The sequence below is a fragment of the Orbicella faveolata genome, unplaced genomic scaffold, assembly GCF_042242905.1.
Source record: "Orbicella faveolata isolate gen_17 unplaced genomic scaffold, um_ofav_v1 contig_26, whole genome shotgun sequence".
In the NCBI taxonomy this organism is placed as follows: domain Eukaryota; kingdom Metazoa; phylum Cnidaria; class Anthozoa; order Scleractinia; family Merulinidae; genus Orbicella; species Orbicella faveolata.
This window is the reverse complement of record NW_028301554.1, coordinates 1533982-1559739: the sequence shown is the minus strand read 5'-3', so window position 1 is coordinate 1559739 and position 25758 is coordinate 1533982. Positions and strand designations below refer to the sequence as shown.

The 25758-nt window shown below is 39.0% G+C and overlaps 3 protein-coding genes across 5 annotated transcripts; 1 reads left to right on the top strand and 2 right to left on the bottom strand.

Moving 5' to 3' along the window:
- Positions 1-325: 325 nt before the first annotated feature.
- LOC110058991 (uncharacterized) lies at positions 326-8958 on the bottom strand. The gene is made up of 7 exons (XM_089295180.1): positions 7630-8958; positions 5695-5854; positions 5013-5225; positions 4175-4307; positions 2323-2375; positions 1944-2088; positions 326-1325 (listed from the first exon to the last, which is right to left on the bottom strand). The coding sequence occupies exons 1-7, from the start codon at positions 7818-7820 to the stop codon at positions 1150-1152; spliced, it is 1071 nt and encodes a 356-aa protein (XP_089151306.1). The 5' UTR covers positions 7821-8958; the 3' UTR covers positions 326-1149.
- LOC110059006 (uncharacterized) lies at positions 8948-15330 on the top strand. Of its 2 annotated transcripts, XM_020765672.2 has the most exons (6): positions 8948-9577; positions 9653-9691; positions 9780-9879; positions 12699-13465; positions 14133-14222; positions 15093-15330. In XM_020765672.2, exons 1-6 carry the CDS (start codon positions 9550-9552, stop codon positions 15197-15199), a joined length of 1131 nt encoding a protein of 376 aa, XP_020621331.1. In that variant the 5' UTR covers positions 8948-9549; the 3' UTR covers positions 15200-15330. The 2 variants fall into 2 exon arrangements, with proteins under 2 accessions (XP_020621331.1, XP_020621330.1); XM_020765671.2 differs by having other exon boundaries at positions 8948-9691.
- LOC110059009 (alpha-N-acetylgalactosaminidase-like) lies at positions 15306-23878 on the bottom strand. Of its 2 annotated transcripts, XM_089295176.1 has the most exons (14): positions 23661-23878; positions 23439-23508; positions 22781-22862; positions 22545-22637; positions 21998-22034; positions 21679-21743; positions 21051-21218; positions 20150-20209; positions 19876-19977; positions 19193-19267; positions 18909-18973; positions 18076-18127; positions 17308-17424; positions 15306-16371 (listed from the first exon to the last, which is right to left on the bottom strand). In XM_089295176.1, the coding sequence occupies exons 1-14, from the start codon at positions 23770-23772 to the stop codon at positions 16201-16203; spliced, it is 1269 nt and encodes a 422-aa protein (XP_089151302.1). In that variant the 5' UTR covers positions 23773-23878; the 3' UTR covers positions 15306-16200. The 2 variants fall into 2 exon arrangements, with proteins under 2 accessions (XP_089151302.1, XP_089151303.1); XM_089295177.1 differs by lacking the exon at positions 23439-23508 and having other exon boundaries at positions 23661-23727.
- Between the last annotated feature and the right edge of the window lie 1880 nt (positions 23879-25758).

Below are 25758 nucleotides of genomic sequence, written 5' to 3'. Positions count from 1 at the left end.
AGCCGTCGTCGTTAGGGGTTCTCAATGATACGCAGAACTTCGCCATTTCACGTTGTTGTTCTGCAGATAACGCACGTGCACAGCTATTGTTCTGCTCATTAAACCTTTTGTTTGGTGACATTCTCGTTGCCGTTGCCGTCGTGGTTTGCTTAAGCTCTCTTTAACCTAGGGGGTATGGCCATTATGGGGATTAACTCTCTTAGTTTACTCTTCTCTCTCCTTGGTTTTAGTCCTCTGGAAAGGATAGATAGAGAACAAAACCCACCCAAATTGCCATAAATTGGTATAGAAACCTCACGGGAACCAAGGAAACACACACCCGAAGCATGGTAAGTTCACCTCTATTTATTCTCCTTCGTATTTTTTAGGCTAAAGAATATAACCCCTTTATTTCGACCGTTGCGTAACCTCAGTACAAATGTATGTACAGGGACGCTCATTAGAGGGCTTGGGCTACCTGTGAAACTGCTAGACAAAGACATAAATCTCCTTCGTTACCCACCAGCGACATTAACTAGGCTACAATGAACTCTTTAACTGTTAGTTTGTAGTAAACTCTGGTAAGTAGCCCGTTATGGACATGAGGTTTTTAACAGACTTCGCATATGATGCACTCTCTCTGTTATTAGCTCCTACATGTATTTTAACCTTTTCCTTTTCTTGAACCTATCTCGTTTTCTATTTTTTTTTCTACGTAGAGTGACATACACAAGTTTGGTTGTGTTTAAACCCCAAGGGGGGGGGGGGGGGAACTCCCATATAAAAAGTACAGAAGTGCTCGTCGTACTTTTTAGGGGTTAAACAGCGGTTTTAGTACCTCTTAAGGTATTCAGCCTCGATGGGCACCCACCCCCCGGGGTTCACACTTGGTGCCCGAGCACTGGTGCCTGGGCATCGGTGTAAAGTAGTGTTGTGTTCAGACACTGGGTACTCCAAGAACCCAAGTACCATTTAGTGCCTGAGTACAAGTTCGAGACCTTGTACCTGGGCATGGGTACTGTACCCGAATTCTGGTATGATTGCTTGGAAAAAAGGTGTGTTCACAATTTCGTGCCCAGCGAGAATGACACTCAAGCACCATGCTCACGCACTCAGTGTGAACATAGCCAAAGAAAAAGTCATGTCAATCCTAGTGAACCCTTGGTAAACTCAGGGCTCCACACAGACTCTGTAAAATCTCTGCTGTTTGGAGAGCTCTAAAGCTGTCTCAAAATCTGTCAGTTTGAAAGGTTTACTAAACAGTTCTTCATATGGATATTTATTGCAGGTTCTGGCCAAAAAGGCGACCGCTCCATCCAGATGCTTTGGGCCATAGTTGTGTACTCCTGAAAAATGATCAAAAACAACAAAAACCAGACGTCAGCCTGTCTGACTGGCTCTGAGCATGCAATTTGATTGGCTGAAATTGGACCTGCCAACAAGAAGCAGCTATAAACATTCTTGCCCTTACATCATTTTTTTTGGACCAAAAGTTTAAAAAAAAAATTATTTTATAGGGAAAGGGCTTTGCCAAATCTTGTTTGGCTTCTGTTGAAGGCTGTTTTCAGCAGAATATAACTATGAAAAGCCATCTTTGAGAAAAATTTCAACTTACCAGAGAACATGTTGAAAGTTTCTTGAGAGATTTCTTAATTGTAAAACAAACAAACTTTGGAACTGTCAAATCCAAAGTCAAACAAGGTTCTAGGGAGGTCACTTCATGCTACCGTAAGCTCTGGCCTGATGGGCCACTTGGTTTGTATGCAGATTTACCTACACTCTAAGCTGCTCTTTATATGCAATTAAAACTGCAGGCATATCTGGACTTCAAATTTCCTCCCCCACCTGCCCCTCCCCACCTCCTTTGATTGCCTCTGGATCTACAGTGTACCTTACAAGACCATTGTGGTTCCATCATGTTTAACACTGCTATTTTACAAACATGAGAGAAATCAGCTACTTACCTTTAATGGTGATGCACTTTCGTATGATTTGCTCACCAGTCACATTCAACTTGGACTCTGGATGGACCATGCCGGCAAGTACATAGACTCCCCCGGCCCGAAGGAGTTTTATTCCTTCAGGCACCACACCAGGGATGCCACACACCTATTAAGAGACACAAAAATATTCGAATTTTGGATTACAGAGTTGAACAATGCACAGTGAAAAATATGGGGTTTTGTACACACCATTCATCAGTCATTGATGAAGGAGCCATTGCTGAGAGGTTATTTTGGCAGTTGGAATGAGTCTTGGTGGCCATTGTAGAGAGGTTAAAATAAGAGTAAATAAAAAAGTGGCCATCGCAGAGAGGTGGACATTAGTGGAGGTTTGACTCACTTCTATCACCACATCAACAGAATTTTCATGGAGACCATTAGAAGAGTGCTCACCTGTAAATGAGAAAATATGGAAAGTAAATGGATCTTGTTTGACAAATATATCACACTTTTTTTATTATTTGCATTTAAACAAACATTAAGCCTCAGTGCTCAATTTAAAATGCAAAATTTAGTTAATATGTGAAGTTTCATAAGAATCCCAATGGGAGAAAGCATTGTCCCCTGGAATACATTTCTTTGTGAAAATAGGCCAGTTTTGGGTCCCATATTTTCGTGCATTTGCAACAGATTTTCATGGATCTTTGCAAGTTACTAAATTTGGCATGATTAATAGTTATTGATCTACAGACTCTGAGGGGGTGTATTGCTTGAAAAGTACGAACAATTGTCAATATTGTGTTAGTAACATCTTCAAATGGTCCATTGCGTGAGTTTATTGATTTATTTTTTTTAGACTTTGATATGTACCCTCTCAAATGTGTAATGTGCACACAACAAAGATCTACAGTTGAACCCCACTATTTCAAATTCTCAGGGAAAATGGAAAATGGTCTGAAATGGTCGGAGTTCAAAATAACCGATAGTAAATGACTGAAGAGTAAATCCAAGGGAATGGCTTTGAGTTCAAAATAACTGTTATAAAGAGTTTGATCTGCCATCAACTTTAGAGGGAGTTAATAATGACTGCATTCAGACACACATTATTCTCCTGCCTCCTACTGCAGTGATTCTAAGTGAGAGCAAGCACTAATAATAACATTTACAATAAGGAAATGCTTTATGGTAGTTTTCAGATGACATATGCCTAGGCAATTATTATGAATTCAAGACCTATCTTGAGTGCAACAAGAAGATCTGTTAGATCTTATAACCGCGCTTTTAAAATTTAACTGTTTTCTTAGTACTACAGTCGCACCGCAGTGCATATTCCAAAGCAATCTTTGATGATTCATTGATTACTGTAGACATCACAGCACTTGATCAACACAAACTCTATTATCACACCATCAGTCGTAGCCGTTGTGACATCTCCAATGACGTAATAGTCTTAATCTGGAACTTTCTTCGGGATATGTATGGGCATGAAGATACGAACACTATTACAAACCGCTTTCTTTCTTTAAAGTCACGATTAAATTTAACTGTTTTTTTCCCTTGAGTTAAGGGTTAGCAAAGAAGTCACACGAGTCACATAATTCAAGAATTGCGTTATCTACGGCTATCTTTAGTACGGTGGTTATTTTCCTATCAATGACGTAATCTTCGCACGTTCTGACACGTTCTTTGCTTGGCTTGCAAATATTTAATTTTACTTCCCATCTATGAACTCGCTGCGATGAAACAGTCAAAGGATTTACTTCATTTGCCTAAAACCGCAAGAAATACTGGCAAAATTACAAATAAATTAATGACCGTCGCTTCTGCCGAAATAAACTTGCAAAGTAAACACGATCTTATTTGTCACGTAGCGAAAGTGAAAGCTGCAACGTCAGCGCATTCCATGGCTGACATAATACCTTTTTTCAGCATATTTATTATTCCCTTTAAATCCAACGCTTTGATTAAAAAAAAAAAGAAAATATATTTTACCCACAAAAAAGAAAACAATATCCGTAAAATTGTCCGTGTATTTATGTTTTAACAGCTTCTGGCGGAAAAACATCACACGTTCCGTGACTCAAAGTTTGGCCGAGCGGAGGTCTGTGTCTGGTCACCGACAAAAAAAAAAATAATAAACCACGGGTAAACCTAGAACCGCGCTCGGCCCGCCGCGCGGTTAATTATTGCTAGAAAATCAACATTCTTGTACGTAAAGCTTTCTCATGTAAAGGCTAACAGTTAATATTAACCTGATATCACAGGAATGCCGCCAAACTTCTGAACCATTTCCAGTCTCTTGGGATTGATGTCGCAACAGAAAACTTCGCTGAAACCAGCTTCATGGAGAAGCGCACAACCATATATTCCTAAAAGACCACACCCCTACAATTTTAAGAGGTAATCAAATATGCAAAGTGTTGGAAGGTTAGATCACAGTCAGTTGTAAACAGAGTGGAGTGGGTGGGGAGTGGAGAGGGAGGGTGCTCTCTATAGTGAACGACATGGAAGGTTCCATCAAAAAGGGGTAACTTTTTAAGCCTGGAAGTATTTGAAGGGTACAAATTCAATGAACTGAAGATGTATAGAAATGGGAACCTCCCATAAGCGACCATGGACCCAAAATGTCAATCCTGGGTGGTTGCCACAAAAATATTTAAGCTTTCCAAAGTATTTATTCAGAGTCTAATGGCTCGCTTTTGATAAACTTCGATGCCTTACTATCCAATTTCCGCTCTATTATCTGTCAAGTGGCCGCTCGTGGGACGTTAAGACCAAAGAAAATTTCAGAGTTTCAGCTCTAAAAGTGGTTGCTGTCACTTAAAAGAGGTGGTTGCTTACAACCGGTTCCAAATATAGTGATTTAATTGCGAAACTTTTGGTATTTTGGTAAACTGTTCACTGAGGAGCATTGGTCACTGATGAGAGGTAGTCACATCTGGAAGATCGACTGTATTTATATTTCAGGAATTCAAAAGTACCTTATCTCCAACAGTTGGGTCTCAAATTATTTGAAACCCAACTAATAGTCCATAGGGAGTCCAGGTATTTTGTGTTTTCAAATGAGTTCATAACAACTGCTTAGTCTACCTGAATGACCGCGACAGTGTTTCGATGAGGATTTTTTCCAGCAAGTCCAGACGTAACATTGATCATGGTTGCCAGTGCACAGTTCACTGGAGAAGCTATTTTGTCTTTTACATGGTCAGGGACTTTAACAACATGCGTTCCACTGTGAATGATGATATGGGACACATAACATCCGTTCAGTTGAGATTCGTCTGTGATAGGAGAGTGACCATACTGTAACAAGATATCAAGTAAAGCAGCCTGTGACATACTCAATGGGCTACATGACCAAGCATGTGGTCAAGATGGCTGGATACTGGCCATGCTCTTTTTTTGTTTTGGATTGAGACATAGTCCAAGTCAATAAACATGCTGTCCAAACATCTTGACCAAACAAAGTAACTTGGCTGATAATTTATAGGGATTCATTAGTATTTCGAAATGCAAGAAACCATTTTCTTCCAAAATACAACGGGTAAGATGCCCAATCTTGCCCTCTCACTTAGCCAATCGCAGTACATGATTTGGTTCATATTGCAACGTATTTCATACAGTCTAACAATATTATCGATACTGGGCAAAATAAAAAAAAAACTTTTTTATGTTAAATTGTGGTGTAAATATAATTTACAAGAAATATGTCACTAGCAGTTGAGTTATCAAGTAGGTTAGACTAGTGTGTAATATTAACTGGTAGGACTACCTTGAACAAAGATGCACATTTTTGTTGTAGTCCGTCTTTGCAGTTTTCACACGTGTTGCAACAGTTGACGACATGAAATGTCAGCCTGTCACCCTTGTTGAGGCCAGCATCTGGACGCATGTGATCAATCACTTCTATGATACCTTCATGTCCAAGAATGCTAAAATTAGTCAAAACAGAATGACCTTACACAGTGGAACCTTGATTTAACTAATCTCTTTAAACATATAATAAAGTGCTTGGTACATGTACAATAAGTTAACAAATAAAATTTTTTGCCCCACTAATAGTGAAAATATATATATCAAAAAGAATCCAGGTACAACAAAACCTTATTTAAATGAACATTTGAAGATGGTGAGACATTACACTTTTTTTACATGCCCAAGAATTTTTGGATCACATGTACTAAAGGCATCTGTGGTTGAGGGTCGATCAATCAATACCCTTGACCAACATTCAATCAACATATATTGTAATATATGTATTGTAACTAGTGCATGTATAAATAGCGTAAGTAGTAAGTACAGTGTAAGTGTAAATGTAAGTATAATATTAATACTGTAAGTAGTGTGTTACTGTTCATCCTGTAAATAAAATTGCATCAAAAAAACATCATATGTACTCATATGTATCAATTGACACTCAATGGTGTGTCTACAAAAATAAGTCAACTCTCGACTGACTTTCGACCAAGACGCTGATTGAGTGTTGATCAAGTGTCAACAAAGGTGTTAATCCAGTGTCAATCGAGTATCGATTGAGTGTTGATTGAGGGTCAGGGTATCCATTGAGGGTATCTGTTGACACTTGACCATGGATGCCTTTAGTGCACATGGACCTAATTTCTTAGCCCCCCTCCACCCCTGGGAGGTGTATTCCCTCATATATTAAGCTACACGTATAATACTGCATATTGCTGGTTTTCAGTGTCACGCAATTCAAAATAGATCAAAGTAAAAATCAAAACCAGTCAATAGATTAAGTCCAGAATCTGGGAAATCAAAGAAGGTAAATATGCAAAGCCTCTCGCCAAAATTCTGGTCACAGCAATTTTTCTTATGCGAGATATGCGGAGAAATTTTTTCCCCAAATTTATAGAGATTTGTATGGAGACGCCATGCTGGTGCCCATCCGTATGGGCACCAACATGGCGGCCGGAAACCAACAGAAACATCTGTCGCTGAGTTTTGCGACAAAAGCGTGAATTTATCCCTCGAGGAACTCTAAAACATTGAAATAATAATTTTTCTAAGATATGAACTGTTCAGATAGCCAAGTTCCCCGAAATAAGTCACTTTTTCAACCATCATGACAGCTCTCTAGGCCGTCACGTAAGTGCCACGTCACGCAAAAGCTTAGAAATTCAAGCGTAGTGTATCACAAAACCAAGAACCCATTCGGAGCAAAAATTTGTATGAATATTTGTTTTCAGCTGCTCTTATACATCATTAGAGTAAAATCTCAGGAAGATCAATAGTTTTGTAGTTCGAATTTTAGTGACGTCGTGTGAAAACCAGCTATATGTGTGGCACTGAAGGGTGTGGTTTTTGTTAACCAATTTGACCTGGAAAAGCTCTAGATTTTGACCAATTTGGTCTGAAATAGGATATATAACAGTGGCAGATCTAGGGGAGGGGCCCAGCCCCCCTTCATTTTGGGTTAAAAAAAAAAAAAAAGAAAATCACAGGAGGAAGAAAAGCCAGCAGGGCAAGCACCTCCCGCCCCTAGCTGAGGGTCTGGATCCGCCACTGTATAATATTTTTGAACTCTAACACTCTGATAGTTAATAGAAAAGGTGTTCATTCCTGGTGATCAGAGCTGAGGTCATGCATTAGAGACGAGTTCCCATTTTAGAGCACTTCATACCCTGCCCCCTGTACCCTGTACTCTCACAAAAGCACCCCCCTGATGTATCTAGATTATTTACCAAACCTGGGGGTCGCTTCTTTTCTTCTACCACTGATCGTATGCAAATCAGACCCACATATTGTAGCCATGCGCACCTTTCCAAGTATCTCCCCTGATTTTAACTTGGGAATAGCAACTACCTCCTGCATCAGGCAAGGTTCAGCATGGCTGCCGAGAAAGACGATTCTCAGAGCTGTATCGACAGCTTGAGACATGGCTTCAGAAGGGTTTCACGTTGGATAGAGCGTAAAAAAAAATTAAAATTTCTCCATCACAGAGAAGATCTTCAAGCGCGCAGACTGAAAAGACCTGGAAACGAGTATAGCGAAGTTTGGAGGGTGGCCTGGAACCGTAGTAACCTTGAAAAAATGGCGGCTACTTGGATAAGTTTTAGCTCTGTTTTATAAGGTCAAAAATATCAACAATTATGATAGGGAAAATGAAAAAATTCCTTCCAAGGTACAAGCTAAAGCCTAAAGCATCAGAGGTATTGACACAGCATTTGCGACAAAGAGACTTGCCGGAGTGGACTTCGTATTTTGTGCGTTACAAGTCAGTGGTGAACGACAACTTTGGGATGTCGCATTTTAACTGGCGAGTAGATGGCCAGAATTACCACATCCTCAGAACAGGCTGTTTTCCTTTCATCAAATACCACTGCTCAAAAAGACCTTGGCAAGATTTGAAGCTGGAGAACACAATTTTTACGCTGCTGAAAGTTCTGAACTTAGGAATACCGACCTTGGCATATGGAATGGCGGCATGTTGGCTTATAAGGCATGAAGAAATGGTCAGAACTAGCCACGGAGAAGTGAAAATATACTTCTTAATGTCAGAGGAAAAAGACGCAATGTTTTGAAGGAAAACTAAAATTATTTGACACCTAGGAGTTTCAGCTACGTATACCCCCCTGGAGGGGGGGGGGGGAACTCATATACAAAGGACGGGGGTGCTCGTCGGAAATTTTGAAAGGGACTCCTAAGAAGTACCAGGATCCTGTTTGTGGGCGTGGCTTGAAATTTTTTTCACCCCTAAGAGGTACCAAGACCGCTTTATTAACCCCTAAGACTAAGGGGGTACGGCAAACCGTCCTTTGTATATTGGAATCCCTCGGGCCCCTCAATTGTATACCCTGTTGATATAAAGACTGGCTCAAGTATTGGAGCATTTGTATGTGCCTGCCCTTCCCCCACTTTGGAGGTGCAGATTCCAGCACCCCAGCTTTTTGTTGTCGGCACCTATGAAGTTGTATCTGGGAAGTTCAAGATTTAGTTCGCTTGAGGAAAAATTTTCTGGCAGGCGCTGTGCCAGAGGTTGCCTTCTATAGGATTAGGATGGAGAGGGGGTGGGGGCGGGGGGGGGGGGGGGGAGCTGGGGGCAGGGATAAAACATGGAATGTCTCATTAATTGGTATTCTGTATGTACTGTTTAAGCCCGGTTGCCAGGTAAGGCTATATGGGCCAGTAAGTTTATGATACCTGTGTGGCTCACTAAAAGTAGATAGGGTTGACCCCCCTTTTTTGTGGGGATGTTTCCAAGGGCAAGGGTAGGGCTAGGGTTGAAAAGACTTAAATGCTAAAATTAGGTATGAGTTAAGACCATTGGGCTAAAAAATGTTTTAAATCTAAGTTGCTGGAAATTAAAAAAGAAAAACAAAAGAGTTATGGTGCTGCTGTATAAAATTGACACCTGGATCTCTGTGCTCAGGATGTAAATAAAAATTACAACACTTAGCTTAGCATCCGCCAAAAGGACATCTGCCCAGGAGGCTAAATCAAGCCTGCAGCCTTCCATGGAAGTTCTCTCTAGAGATGAGTCGAGGATCCTGCAGACGGCGCGCGCGGTGGTCGCGCGCGTTAACGAAATATCCGACTGTGACGTAACATTTACCTTCCCGCGAAATTAGAAAAAAAATTGAACAAAATACAGTTGTCACTGATTAGCATGGACCCAGAAGAGGTGAAAGTTGTCGGTAAGGAAGTAATTGCCTTTAAGACCTTGCCACAGTTAGCAAGGATTTTAACGAATTTCGTGTTTTCTTTCGTAGTTTATGGGGCAAGAAATTTACAGCCGAAAAAAGGCGACGGTGAGTGAGAAATGGTTTTATAGCTCTTAACATTTGCCAGGCGGCTCAAATAATGTGAACGTGTTTTGTTTTGTGTGTTGTTTTACAGGTTTGTGTAACGCATCAGTCATTTTTGGTATTGGCAAGCAAAAATATCGAACGGAACATGTTCGAGATAACGACCCAACATGGAACGAAGAAACTGTAATGTAAGTAAAAATTAAAACGTTTCACATTAAATTCGCAACACGGGTTTTTCTCTAGCTCTATGTATTGTACGAAAGGAGTTTTAAACTCGATTGGAAAGTATCTACAAGACGTGGTAGAGCTTTGAACAACCATGTCCGTTAAAAACTGTTTAAACTTGGTATAGTCCGACCCTTGTATCGAACGATCGATAGGAGTTTATGGTTGTCACTTGGGTAAATAAAAATTTACTTTCTCTATGTAAATCGAAATCAGGTGGCTTCCCCAATTTGCAAATCCCGTTTGAATATTTTTACACTTTGCTTTTGTGAATTACATATATGGAGACGATATGAACGACGGAGAACATCAGATAGAAAGGGTTTTTCCGTAACGTGCTGGTTCAAAGTCGTAATTAATAATGTGGGTTCTGTATTTTTTATTTATGCCTTTCTCTTCGTTTTAATAGGAAACATCTGCCTTTTATTGAGACAGTTGTTTCCATGGTGCCCGAGAAAAATCTATGGAGCATAATAATCAGTTTAAAAGGCTTTAAAAGACAGTCCCATTTTACAATTTACAGTATATTATTTTTCCATTAGTTTGTTTATTAACAAAATTTTACTAGATCAAAAGAGGTTTTTTTTCAAAATTTCCTTTTGTATTAAACGTCGAATATCATTAAAATATGTTTGATTGCTTATCTTTAGCAGTAATGATTGAATATTGCTGAAAACACGTCAGCGACGTCTATCTTCCTTATCGCAACACTGAACAACTGAAATTGAATTAGCAACGGAAAATATTGACGCTGCCTTGTTTACAATCTAGAAGTAAAGGAAGTCTACAAATTATTTAATACTTACATTGAATTTGACTTTTTTAAAGATGATTTCAGATATAGCAAAAGTAGGGATTTTCAAATACGATATCAAGTGTAGTGTGATGTAGTTTTTTAAGCATTTCGCCGATTCCATAATTTTGCGCTTTATTTGAAAAAGCATTTCTTGTAATCAGTCGGGTCTTGATTCTATTAAGTAATAATTGTTTTGTGCAGACGTTCATGTTTTATAAGAGTGAATACTGGAAGTATACAAGGAGCAAAAACCGGAAATCCGCTCTACGGAAAGCATTATTACGATCAAAATTTTGTGTATCCGGACAAAAAGCTCATATTTTTTCTGTTGAATAAGCCTGAAAACCAGTCAATACGGACAGCGCAGGAAATCATAGTTTTTCTGTGACTCGCGTGACACGTTCTCGTGCAAAGTTAGGGGTCGGGGATCGGGATCGGGGCCGGGGCCGGGGCCGGGGCCGGGGCCGGGCTTGGGGTTGGGGTCGTGGTCGGGGTCTCTTTTGATATAATTTTTCTTTCGTTCTCTTATTTTCTTTTTTTTTTTTTCATGTCTCTGTTTCTCTTTTCTTTTTTTTTCTTTTAACTCAAACGCCTATTTCTCTTGATTTGCATTAGCAGTGCATCATTGTTGTATCTTCGCGTATAAAGGACAGGAAATGCAGTTGAGCTTATTTTTCCAGGTGCATCATCGCAAACAATCAGCATCGCATTTCAGTCAAGGCATATAAAAATAAGTCGTAGTATAGGTCTTAGCTTAGTGTAGATCGTCGGTGACGGGGGAAGACTCGTGCAATTCTATTCTGGTGGACATTGATTGGGTGAATAGACTCACTACCTGATAGATTTAACGTTTGAAGGCTGAAGGGGGCTAAATCAATGACGACGGCGACACCAAGGACAACGGCTGGAAAAAAAAAAAAAAGATTTACTTGTTTGACCTTTGAATTTCACAATTATCTAGAACTGTTCAGTACGCCGAGCCGTGTAAACCCTACTCAAACTAAAGATGTTAACGCCAGCGATCAGCTCCAGAAGAAATACGAGAACTTAGCCGTTGTGTTTCACGTCAAAATACGCAAAACGTAGTCATTTCACGTTGCTGTTTTGCAGAGGACGGCAAAGAAATGTATAGAGATTTATAACGCACGTGTACCGCTACTGTTCTGCTCATTAAACCTTTAAGTTTGGTGATCTTTTTGTCGCCGTTGCCGTCGTGTTTTGCGTGGGCAGCCTCCGCACTACGCCAGAGAAATTTGAAAACGTAGCTTTATTTGTACAGTTAGGTCTACTGTCCACACTAATCCGTCACGAAAACGGTAACAACAGCTGAAGCGGCGCAGACGTTTCTGAACCAAACGGAGTCTGAAGTTTATTAGTTTCTTGCTGTTGTCGCGCATTAAACTCCCCTCCCCCCCCCCCCCCCCTGCGAATGAGCTAGAAAGCTCTCATTAGGGAGTTTACGAAAACTAACGACAGTAACGTCAACAGGAACGTCGCTAAACAAAAGGTTTAATGAGCAGTACAATAGTTGTGCACGTGCGTTATAGTTCTTGGTTAGTTCTTCTTATAGTTCTCTGCCGTTCTCCAACCCTAACGCTAACCCACAACAACGTGAAAAATTCCGCGATTTCTGGAAAACGTTAACCACGACGGCTAATTTTTAAAATTTTTATTTCAAATGTATCGTTGTGTCCCAGATGCAGTTCGTGATAGTTTTGACAGTAATAAGCAAAGTAAATAATTTCAGAGTACCGCGAGATTCGTAGGTAAAATATAAATTCATTTTTTAATCGACGTTGTCCTCGGCGTTGCTGTCGTGGTTACTTAAACTCCCTGTTGAAGCATTTAGATCTTGACTTTGGCACGAAGTCGATAATACGTTTCGAAGAAAAGAGCAAAAGACTTCTAGTACAAGTCAGCCTCTCAGAAATGTCTGTGCTTAGAATCCCCATCATTCTCTAACACTCCCTGTTGATTCTCTTTCAGTAAAGTAACTAAAGCAGCTGCACTGGTTTTTACAGTCATGGATAGAGAAGACGTCCTTGGTTCAGTCAGTTTACCACTTGCCCAAATCCCTTCCGTAGCTCACCGTCGTCGTTGGATGCCATTAACTGCAAAAAATGCCCAAGCTATGGGCGACCTTTGTATCGACTGTTGGGTGCTTTCGTTTAAGAAGAGTTCCTCAACAGGAGAAGGCGGTAAATGGAAACCTTTTGGGCTGAGGGCCGGGACTGGAACCAAAGATCGAATGAAACGAAGAACTTCAATTGAAAATGCTTCTATTTCTAAGAGAGGATCAAGGTCTATAGAGAATTTATACACCCATCCTGAGCTGAAAGCTGACGGCGAATTAGAAAAATCAGGTTCAGAATTGTCTCCGGTTACTTCGTCGTCCAGTAGAACGTCTCTGGCACCTCCGACTCTTTTCAAGCCTCGTCTGGCGCCCACCCTCGGTCAGGTACTTTCCTCAAGCCGCGCGCCAGAGATAACGGGGCTATCTCCAAAATCCGGTCCTTCGTCCGGTGGGACACGCATCACCGTGCGAGGCTGTAACCTCGGCAAGTCACAAGAGGACATAGCGTCAATAAATATCTGTGGCTGTGATTTACTTTCTACTCTCGAATACCACAGTCCAGCAAAGCTTGTCGTTGTTACAGAAGCTTGGAGTGGGTCTGGACCAGTTGTACTAGAGACCAAATCTGGAGGGCGTGGTATATCAACACTTAATTTTACATTTCAAGATAAAGCGGCAGGTAAATAGCTAGTCACGTGGACACACTGTCATTCTCATCTCCAGTGCTGCTCGTTTTGAAAAGAAACGGAGGTACTGGAGACGAGAATGGCTTCTCATGCGATGGGGGCATACGCAATGGTCTGAAGGGAAGGTACTTAATTTAGGAAATACATGATGTACTAATAATTTCTGGAATAAACCCTGAATCTGCAAAGTTGTCTTTTCATAAACGCCCTAGCCTTTAATCACTAGCTATCACTTCTGCCTGAGTTCGTTTGAACCTTCAACCATTATGTAATTACCTCTTTCTTGTCAGTTAATTGGCACACATGAGCACACTATATAATCACTACTAAGAGAAATGAGCATTTCTTGTCACTACACAATCTTTAGAAGGGAATGTTGGACAAATCTGTGTAACAACTATTGGAAAGAAGATTGGTTTCCCGTACTCAGTTGACACTGCATACAAAATTCTGCAAGACTTAATTAATTTTCCACAAAGCTTATTGACTACGTAGAGTCAAAATCTGAAGCATTATTTTTTGGTTCAGAGTTAACTTTATAGGCCTTAATGACCCAGATATGAGCTTTTTGAAAATGATAAGTTCAACAAAGGCAATTAGATACCTAAACTTGTTATCTAAATAACATTACTTTGTAACTTCTGTCAATTTTTACGACAGCATCAGCTGGGTCAAGCGCAGATAAGAAAAGCAAAGCAACAAAGGCTGAACTGTTGACAGAAATAACAAAACTTCGAGAGGAAATTAATGGTAAGGTTTTGTACATTCTTCTTTTTGGTGAATTAAGTTATTACCAGATATTCACGAGTTTGCATTGCTAGAAAATTTAGTAGCCTAATAATTCAACTCTAAGCTAGGCATTTTATTAGACTGCAATATTGCTCATAGTTTACTGATTATGCATTAATTTTAGCGAATAGACTAACAGTATTTCATTTTATACAATTTCTTTTTTAATAGATTAACAATTTTAGTAGACTAATATTATTATATTTTATAATTTGTGGGTGTGTTTAACAGAACTAAATCCTGATAATTCCTCCTTAATAATTAATTCCTCTTATTTCCTCCTTAAATGAATGATATCTGAATTCCTGTAAGGATCAATCAGAAGTAAAGAGAACATCAGAAATGTGGTTTCTTAGTCAGGTCAAAGAATGATTCCCCAGACATAACATTGTTGAACTGGTGCTGTCTGACAGTAGCAATAGAAACTTAAGCTGTTGCTCCTGCCACAGTCAAAAGTATCTTGTCATGCCCAAACAGACAACTACATGTGCTTTGACCAAATGATAATAATTAACAATTATTCCACAAGCGTGTGTTGGATATGAGAGGATAGATAGCCAGCAAGGTGCGTAGCACCGAGTCAGCTATAATCATAACATATCCAACAAGCGCAAGTGGAATAATTGTTTTATTGAAAATACCCATCAAAATATAGAAAAGTAAAATAAAATAAAAATGCCCAAAAAATGAATGCACACGCTTACGATATTTGTAGAGCATGGTATAATGGCTCATATACCACGATGGCTAAGCCGATGAAAACTCTTGAATTGCATTATCTAATGATCCAGTTTTTAATAATCACAGTCAGACTGCTCTCTCTTTTTCTAGATCTAACTGGCGAGAATCGTTCCATGAAGAATTACATAGATAGACTGATGATAGTTTTAATGGACAAATTCCCAGAAGTACTGGAAAATTGTGGTTCCTCAGCCTAATAATTATGCCTATAATTATCTATTTTCTCCAAATCCCTGGAGAAAGTTGATATTTAATTATTTTTCAAATTGACCAGTTGTTGCATGGAAACCAAGTATAAACAGCTCTGAATAAAGTTATTTTTTATTGAGTATGACTAAATTAATGTTACCTAGGGAGTTCAGATATCTGTTTCCACTGGAAAAATATGTGATTAATTTCATTATCTCAGCCCTTATGTGTATCTGAATAAATATTTCCATAATAAAAATTAATATTCATCTGTAATGTTATATAGCCATGGATTGGACTTACTAGCAGTGTGTTACCCAATTACTGTTCAAGTAGCAAATTAAAAAAGTAAAATTGATCTTTGCCAAAACTACAGCACTGTATGTTGATAACTGCATGTACCTTGGAATACAAATTATTTTGTTTTAAAAACATGATCTACTACGATAACCTTAGTTTAAAAATTAAACATATATATCAGGGTTCTCATTAACTTAGGGAGTAGAAGCTTTGTTTCATGAAGCAGACTGCTAACACCAATTTTGTGTTTTAAAGGGGACAAGCTGCTAGGGAGGTCTATGGTATGTTCCCCCAGACAATTTTGAAATTGAGGGGCTCTGAAATGCTATTTTACATATTCTCTTGGGGTCGGGGATATAATTTTGTATAAGGCCAAAATGCCAAGAATATTAAGGGATTATAAAGACTCTTTTCAATTTTTATCCTTCAGTGCTAGCATAATCGAAAATGTACACCACACCCTGACCCCATGCCTCCTCTCTAGCTATAGCTTTGACTGTCGTGAGACAAGGACAGTCAAGGTTCAGTCACATTCCGAAAAATTGTGTTTTCCCTAACTTACTCTTTACAACTTACACACATATCATTTCTCAAGTAGTAGGCGGCTCTGAAAATTGTCAAAGTAGCTGGTTTTTAAGTCAGGACTGGCACCTGAAACCCTGAAACGCTGATCTTCAGTTACAATGTACACCCTATATAATTCCCTTTTTCAACTGAAATCATTCTTCAATTCACTAAAAGAGACCTCATTGACTGGTGTCAATTTAACCATCACAACTGCCAAGGGTTTGACTTCAGCACTGTAGAACTTGGTAAACTTGCCCAGGTCACTATGAGCAAACAAATCTCTGGCAGAAGCTGTAGCTGACGTCAATCCAACCTGTGGTATTGAAAGAAACAAAACATGAGGTTTAACTGATGTACACCTTCCCAAGTTATTAACCATGCAGGATTATAAAATTAATACAAAACATCTACAATGAGTGTGTTACTTCTCCAAAATGATCAATGATTAAGTAATATGTCATAAAGATATGTCATAAAGATATGTCAAACTTCTCAATAGGAACTAAAACTAAGGGGAAACTGGAGAAATAAAATCATAAAAATCTAGTATGCTAATTGAGATCAGATATCCAAACACTGTCATGGCCTTGATTTCCTTTGTTTAAATTTGATGAATTATTAATGTGTTTGAAAACGGTATTTAAGAGCAGTTTTGTAATCAGTGTGATAAGTGTTAATCCAGGATTAGTCCGGGGTATCACTCATACAACTCTGATCTGTACTCAAAAGGCAAAAACTAAACTACAGTTGCAACTTGCATGGTTTAGCTCATCCAGTTCTGGCCCTCTCTCTTTCATGCGAGGCAGCTCCCTTGGGAAACGGTGCAAATTTTCTCCATGCATGCTTGAAATGGTGTTCTATATTGTTCTCTTTGGTCTCATTGGTTTATTAGGTTGTCAAGGGTTGTTGCTATTGGTCACTGGTCTATTTTGCAATAATTATTACAGTGATCTATAATTTTTGACTCCATTTTCTTCAGAACATTTAAAATTACTACACTGTAGTTGTCTATCTCCAACTCTGGATAATTTAATTTAATTTTATAACAAAAGTATCAGTGCCTGAGTAAAATATACACGTAATACAGGAATTTTGTATAGGAACGCATACACTACAGGTACAAGGGAATGTTACTGACTGACAAGTAAGAAATTTGCAGCAACTTATGATAATGTCAAATGCCACTTAAAATGACCAGGGCTTACATGCAAGTTCAAAATAATAGTAAGGCTATCAAGTTTATACATACCAATGCAAAATCTGCTTTGATTTCCTCTGGTTCATTGGTATTACGATTAAAAAGTACAACAGCCACACTTCCATCTGATAAGGCACGTGACCAAATTTCCAAACCTTTCTCAGCAAACTACCATACATGTAAATATGAGAAAACATTAAAATTGGTAACTGAGTTTTCATGGCTAAATTGAGTTCCCTGACTGCATATTTCGCACACATTTCTACTACATGTAGCCAATTTAATATCTAAAGGGCAGTGACTATATGTTTATAGTGTGTGGGTGGGGAGTGGGGGGGGGGGGGTGGGGTAGCAGGGAGAAGTGAGAAGAGAGCCTAGGAACTCAGGGGGTGGGAAGGCAATATTAGGAGAAAATTGCAAAGTACAATAATTTATAACCTTGTAGACTAGAAGGGAGGGTATGACAAGTGAAAATTGAGACCTTCTTTCCCTCACCCAGTCCCCCTGAGGAAAAAAAATTAAACCTGTTTCCTATTGTTTGCCAGGTCAGCTAACATTTCTAGAGACAGTTTGTTGTGATTGTGCGTCAACTCTTTTGAAAACAATTACCTTGGGTCTAAGGGGATCAACGGTATTGCTGTTTCATTAACTGTAAGTTGTCACAGTTTCAAGGCCTGTTTGTTGCATGCTTAGTTGCTTGCTTTGTTAGAGCCCTTTATAGCCTTTAGCTGTTGTTCATCACAGACTTCTGAGTCTTAATAACCTTACAAACCAGCTCATCTTTTTAAAGTAATAGAATAAACCAAATATTATACACACCACTCTTCGTCCCATTTTGCCAAGCTTGTCCTGACTAACAGCAATTACTTCTCTATAATGAATCAAGCATACAAAAATATGGTTCATCTGTTTTTTGTCCTAAAAAGATGCATATAATGTTCAAACTTTGATGTTTTGAATTAATAGCCTCTGATCTGATGCCAACAGAACATTACTTTGTACTAATGGTAATTTGTCAACTAAAGTTATTATGTAAGAAATCATCAACTCAAGTGACAAAATTTGCACTTTCTCAATTTAGTGAACAAAGTAAACTTTAAGATAACAACAAAGATTATACATGCATGAGGTCATACATCTAATAATTTAAACATCATCATAAGATGTTCAAAGGTATACAAACTGTACTTTATTTTGGAATATAGAATATTGTGCTTTGTCAAAACTTGCTTTCCTTTTAAACTACACGCACTGCCTTGTAAATACCACTTACTGCCGCATTGTGTTTTTCCAGAAAATATCCATACCCCTCCCACGGAAGGTTTTCTAGCTTGAACCCCCCCCCCCCCCCCGCCACCCCTCCAGAAATTCCATTTTAGTGTCATACTTTCCTTTAAAAAATTGGGCTTTTGAAACCTCCCTCCCCCTTGGAATTTCGTTAACCTTCTTGGGGTGGATACGGATATTTTCTGGAAATGCACATTCTAACTTGTGATAGGTCAGTGGTTCGACTTTACTCAACCTTGCCATTGAAAAGACAGGCAGTAAAAACCTTCTATGCACATATTAAATAATTTAACTGCAGCACATGATACCTTTCAATACGTTTAGCATTTAACAGTTTACTTTGAATTCACTTTAGCAACACATACCTGTTTAGAAGAATATCTCTGGCCTCGGTTGAAATATTTCGTAAATCATTGGACATTATAAGAGGCTAAAACACAGACACACCAAAATCTTGAATGATAATACGAAAGCCCATAAAAAGACCGCCCAGTAACCTCAGTGGAGGTCATTTATGAAAAAAATACTAAATAAAATTAAACCAGATAATCTTAGCTTCCTCACAGAGCATTAGCTAGGAAGGAGTTGATTGACAGACTGCAATTATTTTATTATTAATCATTTAATGTGACTATTAAGATATACTTACTGCAGCTAGGATTGACCAAAGAGCAAACTGGGCTTTAGACTGTTCATAATTCAGCCCAAAGTCACCAACTACAAGCTAAAAGAAAAAGTAAAAGGAACTAAAAAGTAATGAAAATGTTGATAGCTAATGCTATCAGTTGATTATGCAATAACCTACACTTTTTGTTCAGAAGATTTACAACACATATACATGTACCAAAAGTTTTAAATAATTCAGGGCTTGAAAAAAGTGCCGTCTGGTCGTCCAGGACAAGTATATTTTCCCTCGGGGCAAGTAACTTTTGATTCTCGCTTGATGGGCAAAGGATCAGGCAAGTTGTCTGTCAACATATCATTAAAAGAACAAACTATGTCTTGCCCCAAGGCAAGCAAAATTTGAGAGATACTTGTCCCAAGGGCATTAGCTGGAATTCAAGTTTTTTTCAAGTCCTGATATATTAGTCAGGGGCAGATCCAGGATTTTTCTTAGGAGGGGTGCACCACTGAGGAATGGCGTAAACTGACTGGTGAGGTAAATTTCAAAAGCGAATACGAAGAAAGCGCTTCATCTCAGGAGGGGAGGGGGGTGTACACCCCGTACCCCCTAGATCTGCCCCCACTTATCACTGAAAACAGAAATGCAGGCTGTGGCCTTTAATGGTTACAGTGAAGTCTATTCCAAGGGGTTTTGGATTTGAATCTTACCATATCTGGGTCATTCCAGTGCCCAGGTCCAGCTACCTCTATAAAAGTGTCCTGATTCTGGGCAAAGTGATCCAAAATTCCTAACACACTTTCCCAGGAGTCCTGCAGTTCAAGGCAATCAAGGAGTTTGTAATATTTAATACTATAAACAGACACCGTACCTCTCTAAGTGGACATTGTATCTATAGATTCCCACTAAGGGGAGATTAATTTACAAAATTATAAATATTAAAATAAAATAACAATATTAATAAATTTGAAATGACTTCCAAACCTGTACGTCAATGTAATTTCTCCAGGTGTTGCAAGTTTTTGCAATAGCAGCATAGTCAGGCTGGTATGAAACACAAAGACAACAAATTACTTAATCCTAAACAATTTGGGGGTTGGGAGGGATTAAATAAAAAGCAAGGTTACAATACTGAGTACGATCAATACTAAACAACCCCTTTAAAATTGCTGCATTTTACTGGCTGCCAGATTAAGAGTTGACTGTTTAAAAATTTGCAGTTCCTGAAAATATCCATACTCCTTCCATGGAGGGGATTGGAATTTCCTGGGGGGTGGGGGGTGGGGGGTTCTGTAAGAACAAAAAATTTAAAGAAGAGAGGGGTGGGGAGGTCTTAGGAAAAAATCCCTTCCATAGGGGATGTATGGATATTTTCTGGAACTAAACAATGCTTACTATTACCTGTTTGCTTTTAAAATTGACAAGACAGTTAACTAATAAAAAGCATATTAATAATAATTATTATTGTCAGTGGTTTATAAAGTTAAAAAAGTAGTGAACCCACCCCTTGTTTTATTTATTCTATTTAATTTATCTATTTAAACACCAGAGCATCAACCTGTACTCAACCATGTTGAAAACAGACCAGTGACAAAAGCACATGGTCAAACATTGATTGGGCTATTTGACAATTGGCATATTGTCACAGTGTAATGACCCTATGAAACAAGCTTTAGACATTAGAAAACTGAAAGTTACCAGGGATGTTATTTCACAAAATTTTGTAGTGTTAATGATCAGTCAATTGTAGACAGTGACATGGTATAGAATTATAGAGTGCAGGGTCTTACATACGAAATTCTCCCAAAGATAATAATTATAGAAATGTTATAAAAGAAAGTAGGGAGATTTTTTATGTTGGACATAGAACACAACAGCGCAATACCTTTAATCCCAATTTGGCTTGGTAATCAGGCCATTCGCAGCTCAGTAATATTTGTCGTCCTGTTGCATTAAGAGCTTGTGAGAACTTGGGGTAACCAACATCAAATGTAAAAGGGTTTGAGAAACAACCATCAACCTTGAGGTAATCTACTTCCCAACTAGCAAATGTCTGTAAGTAAGTAATAAATACAATGATTATGAATATTATAATTATGATTGCCCAGTAGACAAACTGAAGGCCTCTAAATGTAGTGCAGTGGTGAGACCACTTAACGGCCACCAATGTGGCCCATGTACCAATCCTGAACCCAGGGTCTTACAAGTAAGTAGGTTGAGTTTGTTGTTAGTTCTTGTACTTGCTCTTGGTGTTTTTCTTTACATCCTCTCCTTGTCTTCCTCAAAAACCAACACTCCAGATTCTATGTATTTTCACTGAGATACGAAAACACTTCATAACAAGTTTTTTAACAGCTCTTTGGAATTTTGTGGGTAAAAAGGAGGGGGTGTGGGGGTGGCCTGTTAATGAAGACAGGGCAAAAAACCTGTCCATGTTTGCATGCTGGCAAGGTGAGGGGGGGGGGGGGGAGGGTGGTGGAGGGTCAAGTTAACCATTTCAATAAATTTGTTACCTTTGCATCCTGTTCAATGTGTTGAATACTTCCTGGATAACCAGCACATGTAAAGAAGCCATAATCTGGTGGACATGTAGACAGACAAAGTGAAAAAGGGCAATAAATAATATTATTAGTAATTTTAGGACTACAATGCATGAAAGCATGTCTGATCACATTCTTGTAAATTAGACTCTTGTCAAATTAGTAAATTGGTCTCATATCTTTCTCAATTCAAGAAGGAATTGCAACCAAACTGTTCAATTATGTGTAAAACTTGGATGGCATCCCCAAAACCCAACAAGATAGTAAACCAAATAATGCAACTGACACATACCAGCATACATTCCAAGTTTCAATCCCTTGCTATGTAACTATGTCAGAAGCAAAGTGAAACATTTTCTCAGTAAAATCTTACAAAGCTTGTAAATGCAACCTCTCACGATGCTTGATTATAAGCAGTTATATAGGAGTGTTATATAGGAGTGTTAAAATAAAATACAAAAAATATATATATATAGGAGTGTTAATAGCCATACTGTATTTAAATCAACTGATTTAATTTGTTAATTTACATTTACTTATTTTAGTCTCTAATGACACTTGTGTTTCATACAACATGAGCTTATCCCAGTTTTTCTACTCTCCCTGGATGGGATCCTAGTCCATCGCCCACAGCATTATTAAACATGGATGGTACCCTTATGCACCTGGCCATGGGTGGAGAGAGGCACTGTGAGACTCAGAGTGAAGTGTCTTGTCTAAGCACAACACAATTAACCCAGCCAGGGCTAGAACCCAGACTGCTCAATCCGGAGTCTAGCAAGCTAGCCATGAGGCCACTGCACCTTCCAAATTTACTTCCTAAAAAATAAAATTCTCACATAGTCTGCTAAGGCCTTTATTCCACTTGGAAATCGTGTACTGTTAGGCTGAAGATTACCAGAAGGGTCTCGATCCTTATTAGACCAGCAATCCTAGAATACAGAAAATTAATGCAAAGAAAAAGTAGTAATATTATTATAACTTTGGAAAATTAGAAAAGGGTCTCCTATGTGAGGCATCTACTTTATGACCATAGACCAAACAACACTAAATTTCTGGAGGCCATGGAACTTACATCAATGCTGACATATTTGTACCCAACGTCTCGATAACCATCCTCTGCAAGACGGTTGGCCATCTGCATAATCAGCCGTTCACTGTTGACAGACAAGACTCTTTCAGCGGCATCTACTAAGTTCTGAAAATTTCAATACTGCATTCATGTACCCATATATACTGCTTCCCACATTTTGTTCATTATTATTTACTAAATGCATATTGGGTGTAACCTGAATTGAGGGTGTGTGGTAAACCCTGTTTTATTTCCAGCCTCTGACCTTACGGGGAGGGTAGTCAAGCCCATGAGTATCTTGTCCACAAGACATCAATAAGATGCGTTATTCTGCATAATAAATCCATTTACATTATCGCCATCATCAATCACACTAACACGGGTTAAAGAGCAAGAAAACCACTGGAGCTTTCATCCACTTTGACCTTGAATTAAGGTAGTAAGTTATGTTGCCCCTAGCAACCATCTCCAAAGAAAAGTTATGCAACAAAGAAACAATTTATATCCTCTTAATCTAGCGCAAGTCTCTATGCGTAGTGTGTAAAATAAACAAAATTGACCGACAGTAAGCGAAAATTCGCTGCATGATCTGCCCTTTTCTTCTATTTTGTTTCCGTGACCCAGACCGACCTTCAAAACAGTATAAGCTTACGAGACTCACCTAATGCAGTTATTGGGATCTTTATTGCAATCGATATTGCATCGAAATCTCTCCCAGTCCATCCAGCCCACTTGCCGCAAAACGGAAATAATATTTAACGAATATCTTGTACTGTGAGCTCAATGCCGCTTGCAAAAACCTTGAGACTGTTGCTACAAGCTAAGTGGCAAATTAGCACATTCCATGCTCAAATTCATCGTGAATTCAATAAATAAGACTTACTTGGTGGTGTCAGAGCTAGACCATTATCCAAGCCAATAACAAGATCGTTGTGAGAAAATCCAACATTGAGAAGGAGAAATACTAACACAACATGCAACCAACGATCCGTCATTTTTTAGACTACGAGTAGTCCCTCTTTCGCTTAGTCCGTCGTGCGTGACGCGAAAGAAAACCGCGAGAAAAAAAAATGGCCGCGCGAAATCCTGGAGGGGAAAAATTAACGTCCGGGCGGAGTGTGGGGGTATTCAGCGGACACACTTTTATGTAAAAATACGTTGTGTAAGTGATCCCGTAAAATTAAAGGACATTTCACATGCACATACGTAATAAGATATACTTTTCCCGCGTCAAATGTAAATATGGCGGACAAAGTGCATGCATTTGCATGATTATAGAAAGGAAAATGGCTATGTCTTTGTTTTTTTTTTTTTCCGCGGGTGATCTTAAAGAATTTCTCGAAAAATATATGTCATCGAATTCAAGCTGCTTTGTTCTGTCAGATCGCCATAGTAAGGAATCTTACTTGCAGGAAGAATGCGAATTTAATTTATGCAAGATTTGCCGAGATGATGACGGTGAAGACTGGGTGGGCTGCGACGGGTGCACCCAATATTTCCATGCGAACTGCCTCGGTGTCAGTTATTCCAAATCCTCTCACAGCCATTCTTCTTTTGCCCTCATTGAGAACCATTTTTATAGTCGATTGCGTTATAAACTAGCCCCAGATTATTTGTCTTAAACAAGTTTTTTGTTTTGAAACGAGTCTTAATTCCATTTGTAAATTCTTGAACCTCTTACCAGTTGTTTTGAACACGGCATAACATTATATCGATTCCATGACAGTAAACCTAAAAGTGAAACTAAGAAAATACTCTTCTTTTTTCCTTTGCCGTTAACTTAATTAAACCTTAGTCAGCTGCCACATTGATGGAACAACGTACCTCAGTATGCCTCGGAAAAAGGCTACGTTTGTCCGCTTTAACTCGGAATGCTACCATTCGATTGTAATGAATTTTTGCCGGACGATCCGCGCGCAATGGCGTAATTGTAACTTATGTACAGAAGAGGGGAAAAAGAATTGAGTATTATAAATTCGTAAACAGAGGTAAAAATGATACCAGGTGTGCAGCATTGAGCGAATGCACACTTTTGAAAGTTTTAAGCGTTATTCGATGACAATTGATGACACCTAAATAAAGTAATTTACTTTAAAGATCTGTGTGAATTGTACTTAAATATTCCGTGACGCTTACACATCATATTGGTTATTTAAAAGCATGCCCGCTGAATACCCCCACACTCCGCCCGGGCGTTAATTTCTCCCATCCTGGAGGCGAGGAGCACGCGAAAGGAGGGACTACCGCCTAAGCCCAAGAGTTTAAATTATGCGTTGCTCTCACAACGCAAAAATATGATTGGCTTATGTTAGGAGCGTTGACAACGTGTTGTCAACATTCGAGATACCTGTGACGTCTAGCAGGAATGTTTTGGAACCGGAGCAAATCGAAGCGGTACCAGAGCAAATCGAAGCGTTGGAATCGCGCTTCGCAAGCCGTGATGTTCTTGCGAATCTGCCAACAGACGCTTTGGAAAGATTTAAATTTATCCAGTGTTTTTTTTGGCAAAGCTCTCTGCCTCCACCCCGACTGCGAGCGTGTTAGTGATTTCGCCGCTCAACAGCATCGTCTAAGTCAGCGAATATAAATTCACTGAGCTTGGCCTTTCTGCCGTCCATTTGAAAGATTGAGCCGGACTCTCACTTGACGCTGGACATTCACCTGAAATTTTCCGCTGCTATCGGCAAACATTTCACCGCAGTTGGATGATCTTCTATGTATAATGTATGATGTATAATGTAAATTCTCGGTTGAAACTCTGTTGAAATTTTCGCAATAACTTTTAGACGCAGCGAAAACCGTTACAAGAGGCCTCATTCGCCGTCTTCTTTTTAAAACTTCTTTGACAGTTTCGCTGAACGAACACTGAACGAAGATATACCTCTCTCGGCATATGTTCTTGCCTGGCTACTTGAAGAGTAGAGTAGAGCAATTTTATTCAGATCTCCCGGGACTGTTGATAACAGGCGATAATAAGAGGA